Source organism: Pieris brassicae, chromosome 7 (assembly GCF_905147105.1).
Source record: "Pieris brassicae chromosome 7, ilPieBrab1.1, whole genome shotgun sequence".
NCBI lineage: Eukaryota > Metazoa > Arthropoda > Insecta > Lepidoptera > Pieridae > Pieris > Pieris brassicae.
Window position 1 is genome coordinate 9,276,740 of NC_059671.1, and position 8,174 is coordinate 9,284,913.

The following is an 8,174-nucleotide window of genomic DNA, read 5'->3' on the forward strand; positions in this document are numbered from 1 at the left end:
AAAAATTAAATTTATAATTACAGCATTGATTAATAATAAATTGAACCTTGTCCTTTAAGCTTTAAGATATCAGTACTCTACAATTGAAAATCCCTCGTTAAAAACATTTAGATACCTTGCAGTTATAAACGCGGAAAAATAAGCGGCTCTTTCGAGCATTGCTCCCAAAAAATGACCTAATTTACTTATGGATAACTAGCCCCAGCGGCGCTTTCCACTCTGGCTCGTTACACGAAAAAACTACTGTTCGCGGTAATCTCTCATTAAAGTACATTTTCTATTGAAAGAATCCTTTCATTTCGAAAATCCATGCTTTCATTTCAACGCGAAGATTCGGGTTACCGACCTCGTTTATAACATATACATAAATTATGAAACATTTTAATCAAAACCAGCGCGTGATGATATAATACTGCCGAGTATTTAATTCATTTTGTAGCTCTTCGACGAACTGAATTCTAGTTTTGTAATTTCAAACAAGTTTAGATAAATTTGCTTTTACTTACATCAAATTGTGCTCGCTAAGGAAAAAACGTGTAACAATTTGTTGGTGGTCCTTTATTGCTTATAAAGATAAAGATAATTTACTCGGGAATCATAACAGTATTATTACCCAATATGTTACTTTTATGACTATTTATAGAGCGAGCAATAAATCTTGTCCTTGCTTATCGGACAAGGACAGGAGGACAAAACCCTTTACAATGTCGCAGCTTCGTTATTATTACAGCACCAGTTTACACAGAATAATAGTTAAACAGATTATAGAATAATCGGGAATACAAAAAATATAATTTATATTTCGCATATTTCCAATTCAGTGTTGCCATAAAAAAATCTTATTAGGACCCAATTAGATTAATTGATAGGAAAGGTCGATCTAAACACGCAATACAACATGAAATTTATTGGATTGTACAGTTCAGCTCTATATTTTTTACGAAATATCTATTTTATCACTGTTTTTATATTAAAAGCAATATTTATTATTTTATATGTATAATTTTGTAATTTTAACCAAATACCTGGAGGTTTACAACTCTACGTTTATGGCTTTTATGATCGCTTTAGTCTTTGCATGTTAAAATTGATGTCTTTCAATGTCAATATATATATCGAAGCCAACTAGCTTAATTAGCCGTTCAATTAACAGGCTAGCCTTTTAACTAAACGGAGCCGTTTAACTAACGGCCTGAAAGATATTGAGCCGAAGCGTTTGTTACAACATTTAATAAACTGGCTGGCTAATGCTTAGGCCATTCGTACAATAGTCACACGTAAGAAGTGAAAATTATCTACTATATGCAACTTTACAGAAATTGGTTAAATAAAGTTTAACAAAAGGCTTTTATTATCATAGAAATTAATACAAATAATACAATTATTTCATTTTACCTTATTATATTTTACTAATAAGAAAATTACAGAATTTCATAAATTGTATTAGAATTAGTACTATAATTGTTATCGTTATTATATATTTTTGTTATTAATCAACCGTGATAGGGACAAGAGAAAGATGGCGCGTAACGGAAAAATGTGACAGTATTTTTTTTTCCAACGCCGATAAAGAAGTTTCACTTAAAAAAGATGAAACATATGACATAAAATATATTACTTTTAAAATTAAATTGCTTAAGTCAAATTTACATTATTATCAGTACACTCTTGCATTGTATTTGTTGTTTTTCACGAAATTTTCAGAGTTTGAGAGTGGCAGAAAGTGGAAATAAATTTAAATTAACAGTCATCAGGCAAGTAATGAAACGTCATCGATCCAAGTCATTTGCCTAGCTGTTTAATCCACTGGCTGAACATCTTTCAGGCCGTTAGTTAAACGGCTGATCAAGCTAGTTGGCTGCGACATATATATAAAGCTTTACATCGAGTGTACAATTATTAAGAGGATTATTAGAAATACATGCGGATGTAATTTATTACGACCATCGACAATCATTTATTTAATTATTCGTTTCGAATTAAACGTTTATAAATTGTGCACCTAAGCACTGTAATTAATTTCCTTGATAGAATCTTATTCATATTAAATGCGTAAGTTTATAACAAGGCAGTCACGCTGGAAGGGGTGAATTGTCATACGATTACTGTAACATTTTTCGTTTATTTTATTCCTTTATAATGATAAAATTAATAAACAAATTTAAATCCATAATCAAAAGCTAATAATAATCCTACAAAATTGCATTGAGGGTAGATAACTAAGACATTACATTTTCACAATTTATTAAATACTTTGCGGTTTTACCCGCATTAATTCAATCGCACGATGTTCCATAGACTTTTGAACGCAATTTTTTTGCAACCACGCGGATATTTGTGGATATTGATATCTTCTATAAAACTGTAGTACAACACTTTGCTTTATTGTTAATAGTTTCCACAACGTACGCCATTAAGGGATGTTAATGTCTTTTTCACCTACGGTTTTAATTTTTTTTATAATCCTATAACAAAAATATAAATAAAATGTTTACTACTCTGAGATGCGGTCCCTGTCCGGGAAATGGTCTCCTCCAACCTTTTCACCCTATTTTATTTTTTATCATCTTCATACAATTTTTCCAGCTACCCACCTACTACACCTTACACTAGCGTAAATTCATAAAAAAATTTAAAAAATATTCTATAGTCTTTGTTTATCATAACATCATGTAATAGTAAAAGAATGATCAACTGCTGTAGTTTACATATTCAATGCAACAATCAAATCCTTTCATTTCCTATAATATTAGTGAATTTATAAAAAAATACAAGGACTGTTGACTCATACTACAGATACACTTTGTCAATACACGTATAGCATCATAAACATTGCTCAGCAAACGGGTGGGAATATGCGTAAAAACAAGATAAAAAGATTGAGAATTAAATTTTACTTGACAAAACATGACCTTTCGAATTACATTATAAGTAAATTCTGTCATCAATTCTGTGACAAACCAAAATTAATTAAATCCTGAAGTAAGACTTTAGACAGAGGCTTTTATAAAAAAGTTCATTCATGTGTGAAACATATGATTTTAAACTTTTAAAAACTCTCATATTCCGCGTGACAAAATAAAACAAAAAACAATTCAAATGCCTACTTTATGTAAAAGAGTATAATAGCAGGGGTTGTTCAACTCTTTCACTTTAATTACAGTGTCTACAGCGACAGTAAAAAATACGCCCTTAATAAAATAATTCATAAATTAAACATCTCATTATTTACATTAACTAAAATTGTATTATGTGATAATTTTAATTAATTAAATTTAAATAACTTGTGCCGGGGGTCCAGCAGCTCTTCCGTAAAATATATGGTAAAATACAAATACATACTTGTATTGTGCGAATACTATGTGTGCGTTTGTATGTGTATGCGCGTGACGTGCGTGTGAGTAAATGGGTAATGTTAATAGCAAGAAAATTCTCTATGTATATTAACTTTTTAACATAAGTTCCACAGTTTATGTGTAAACAAAAATTGGATAAATAACATTGTTAAGTTTAGACGATACCTTCTAAACATCTTATTTAAGATATATTTTTTTTTAAATTCTGGTACACGGTCTTCACATATAATTATCAAATCAAAAAACAAAATATTGCAAAAACTATTTAACAGCAAGTATGTAGTGTCTTGCTCATTTTCCATATGAATCCTTTTGGAAAGGGAAACTAGAGTAATTTTGACTTCAAAAGTTCCTTTTAAACATTTCAAATCATTATTTATATACACACGCTACAAATGCTTGTCGCATACTTCGATAGTCTAATATAAAAACACTAGACTCATTATTTAATTTCTAATTGGATATCTGAATATATAATATTGGTTCATGTATCAGCGGTTCTTTAAAAACATCACATCGGTTATTGCTAATAGTTCGGGTCCCATATTCAAAATACCATGCAGTTTAATTGCTTTTTTTGATATGAGGCAATTGCAGTAGTATTTTGCATATAAAACGGGATTGAATGCTGGTTATTGAATCAGTGGTTATTAATGCTAACCGGCATTACCTTATTCGTGACAAAGCAACGGGCTTGGTTTATAATTCATGATGTATACATTTAGTAAACGTTCGGGATAATACCAACTACCAATTAGTAGTCCACATATTTAAATGCAAAATCATTTATTCATCTAGGCAACACTTATGAACGTCTATTAAAAAAATCAGTGGCGCCACCTCTTTAGGTCTGGGCCTCCTGGGCCTGATACACGCTGTCGACTTTTTGGTTTTCCTCACGACGTTTTCCCCGACCGTTCGAGCGAATGTTAAATGCGCACATAGAAAGAAAGTCCATTGGTGCACAGCCCGGGATCAAACCTACGACTTCAGGGATGAGAGTAGCACTCTGAAATGACTAGGCCAACACTGCCCTCGAACGTCAATAATGCAATTACATATTAAATTCTTCTAATTTTACATTTACTACCAGTTCTCAAATCAAGGGCGTAAACGGACGAGAACTGGCAATACTCTCCCCTACTCTTTTAATCGCCAAGTTTTGTGATTTACAAAATGATTGTAAATCAAACTAGCTAACTTATGTACTAACTACTAACTGAGATTGATCTTAAATTATCGTGATTCATTTGCACTTTTAATTTTTTATATATTCTTTTTTAGTTTAGTTGGTTTTTTTGATCCTGTTTAGTTTTGTCTTAATAACTATATCTACCTTATATAATTTAATAAAAAAAAATTCTCAGAGCTAGTCGGGAAGAGATTGCTCGAAAGCGAAACAATAACTGATTCATACGCACTCTGATAGATCTTAAAAGAAAAATTTATGTAATGTAATGTAGGTAATATAATAGTTAAATATCCTAGCAAATTGCCTTTAATGGTCGCCTCGAACATCCGACATCAAACAAAACTTAAAAATAAACAATAGAGGCGGTGAATAATTAGCCGCATCTTGTCAAATGCATCATAATTAAGAATAGAGCGATCAGCTGCCAAATATCCAAGCCGATGACTCGTAGTAACAACGATGTATGCTTGAATGGATTAATGAGGGGTTTGTGGGAGACCCTCAAAGCAGACTTGTAACACGATACGACTCAATTGAAATGCGGGGCTAAGACAGGCTGAGACATATGTAATGAAGCCCGCTTCAATGCTATATTTATATACTATGCCTTTTGGTATTATCACATATCCCGTTAATCGTTTAATTACCGAGCTGTATTAAGTGCCGCTTTTGTAACGATCTTAAAAGAAAAGAAATTTAAATTTATTTAAATTTAAAAGAAATTCTCTTTTAAAGAAATATCTATTACATATGTAAATTGACTATAATAATATTTATTTTAAATGTATTATTTTGTTATTTTTAACAACTTCCTGGACAATTACAATACTACGCTTATGACCTATGATATAGTTGGTTTAGTCTTTGCATGTTGAAAATGTGTCGATGTATTTTTTCCGATAAGTCGAGGCATTTATATCCCTGTATAATATCACAGCCTGCCAACCAAGAGAACTTTAATGAAATTATTTACAAAACATTGTAATTTTTAATTCACGACACATGTTTACCGTCGTATCTTAAAGATATTCTTTTACAAATGGTGGCTTGTAAGTTTATTAGATTATCAGTGGGAATAACCGTTGAAACCCAGGCCAACACAGCTCTAGGCCTACAACTACGTTTGTAATTAACAAATTAAGCTTATGTATATGATATCAAACAGAATCTTCAAAATTAACAATTTGTGTACACTATTTGATATTTTAAGACTTAAAAACGAAATGAATTTTGCAACATACTACTAATATAGGCGTACTAATGGTAGTACCAATGGTTGTATTATATATATAAATAATTAACTATGTAAGTAATTCTCGATTATTAAATTCACTCACGAAGTCGATTACGCGTCTTTTTGCCCTATCTTGCAACTATAAAATCGCAATACGGAGATTAAGGATTGAAAACCACGATATATTTACCGATTAGCACATTACAATAATCTAATAAGTTCATTCAGATAAGAAAAATAAGCACTCGAAGAAACAATGATGTTGATTCACAATCGCAATTCTTAATGAACGCAGCGTAAAGTGATTCACTTTTTTTCACTACGCAGTTATCATACGGAGGGCGTTGACCTCGCTTGGTGATTAGATACAACTCTTATTATACTGAAACAGCGAGATTATTTATATTCTACATAAATCACGATAAATTATCAAACGGAATTTTATTGTCTATTATGTGGGTTAAAGTAAAACAAGAACTGAATACATATTATATCTTTCAATTTCTTAAAGATTTATGAGTATTATATTATAACAAATGTCAGGTAATATTTGTCCACATAATACTAAATTATTTATATTCAATTTTGCCTAAAAATATCAATCATCTTCTCAAATTGAGTTCACTTTTAAATATAACAATGAGTTCACTTTTAAGTATAACAATAAGTAAATTTCTAATTGGTTTAAATCATGTGAATTTTTAAACAAAAGTAATTCTTGTCAATCCTCTCTCAAAATACATGTTAGTTTTATTTCTAAGTACAACCTCACTAAATATCTTTGTTTACCTACAATGTTAGATTTATCAATAAGATAATTACTGGGTCATGCATCTTATACAATTATAAGGACACATTTTAAAGTACTTATATAATAATTAAACCATGCAAAATCACACAATAAATTACTGACTTTTTCTATTTGTGGTTTACATTTTCTTTATAAGTAAGAATTAAATATATATAGTAGAACATGCCTTTATATAAATATTGTATTATAGCATCAGATATAACAACTTTTATGTAATTCTTAAACATTATTGACATGTATGTGTACTCACTTTGCAATCCTTATGTTGGTAACACCAAGTACAGCCAAATAGGAGACCAACAGCTGTTAAAACCAACGCCAGCGCTGGCAGTGTATACAAACCACCCTCAGAGCCCCAGCCAACATATTCTTCATTATGTGACTCTAAAGGGATATGACAGAAATGTTCAATAATTTAACATTTTTATAGAAGAAACAATAATAAGCCTTTTTACATAATTCACACATCCAATTTTATAATTAAGTTTATTTTATTTATTTACAGGTTCAATTGATCACATTCTAGATTTCTTTACAATTTTAACTTAAGAGAGAATAGATCAAAATAATATTTGTATTGCTGCTGTTTTTATTCATTTCAATATCAAATTCTTATTTATAAATTATTCACTTTAAAAATATATATTTTTTTAGTCATTATCTACTAAACCGGAAATGTATGAGACTCAAAAGTATTAATTTCAGGCATCAAACAAAAATGTCTAAGCTCAAATAGCTAGTTTAATTTAATTTTACTGGAATTTTGCATAAACGTGTTACCTACCAATAAACAATCAAGGGTGCAACAGAAATTAACTAGAAAGCATCATCTCCCAGAATGTTTTAGATTGAGAAAGGGTAATTCATCTTCAATATTCACAAGTAACAATATGATAAAGCAATAAAAGACCTTTTTTATTTAAATGACGATTTTGTAACGTTTCCGGTAGTTTAAACTCTTTTTTGAATAATTTTATGGCTTACCATGAGGGTAGACTTGAGGTGTTTCCCCAACGGGTAGACCAGTCACAGCGCGTAGGCCAACTGAGGCCCAAAATAAAACCACCCATAACACAGCCATCATATTTACATTATTAGCACAGCCGTATTATTTTTCGTTTCATTATTTATTATTTCAATACATCACCACAACACAAAAAATTGACGACGGTCCATGACAGTTCGGCACAAACTAAATTTATAAAACCACTGCACAATATTCGCGGTTAAACTGATAAAATAATAACATTATGAGTTAATCTCAATAACTATTTCAAGTTTATTATTTTAATTATTTGGTTTAATTCGAACATTTACATAAAAATTGCGCAATACGAATCCACAGCTGTACAAAACGCCATTTTTGATTTTTCTACTTTGGGGTTGCTATTTACAAAATGAAGACAGCTATAAAGATACGTTCCAGATAGTGGTAAACACAAATGTAACAGAAATACAACAGTGACCACCAATTTTTAAACGGATTTAATGTTAATTTATGTAGGAAAATCTTTAAAATACAATTATTTCAATTTACAATGAAGTATATCCAAATATACTTTTTTACTCCACTCAAACGTC

General features: G+C 30.4%; 1 protein-coding gene across 4 annotated transcripts in view; it reads right to left on the reverse strand.

The window, feature by feature from the left end:
- LOC123712064 overlaps nt 1-7,971 on the reverse strand; it is a 44,783-nt gene extending 36,812 nt beyond the window's left edge. For 3 of the 4 annotated variants that reach the window (XM_045665000.1, XM_045665001.1, XM_045664999.1), the window contains exons 1-2: nt 7,578-7,970; nt 6,844-6,977 (exon numbers count right to left, since the gene is read on the reverse strand). In XM_045665000.1, coding sequence (XP_045520956.1) covers nt 6,844-6,977; nt 7,578-7,677 — 234 coding nt within the window. In that variant the 5' untranslated portion in view covers nt 7,678-7,970. Of the gene's footprint in view, nt 1-6,843; nt 6,978-7,577 lie in introns of all 4 variants that reach the window. The other variant, XM_045665002.1, reaches the window with a different exon arrangement.
- Nucleotides 7,972-8,174: the final 203 nt, after the last annotated feature.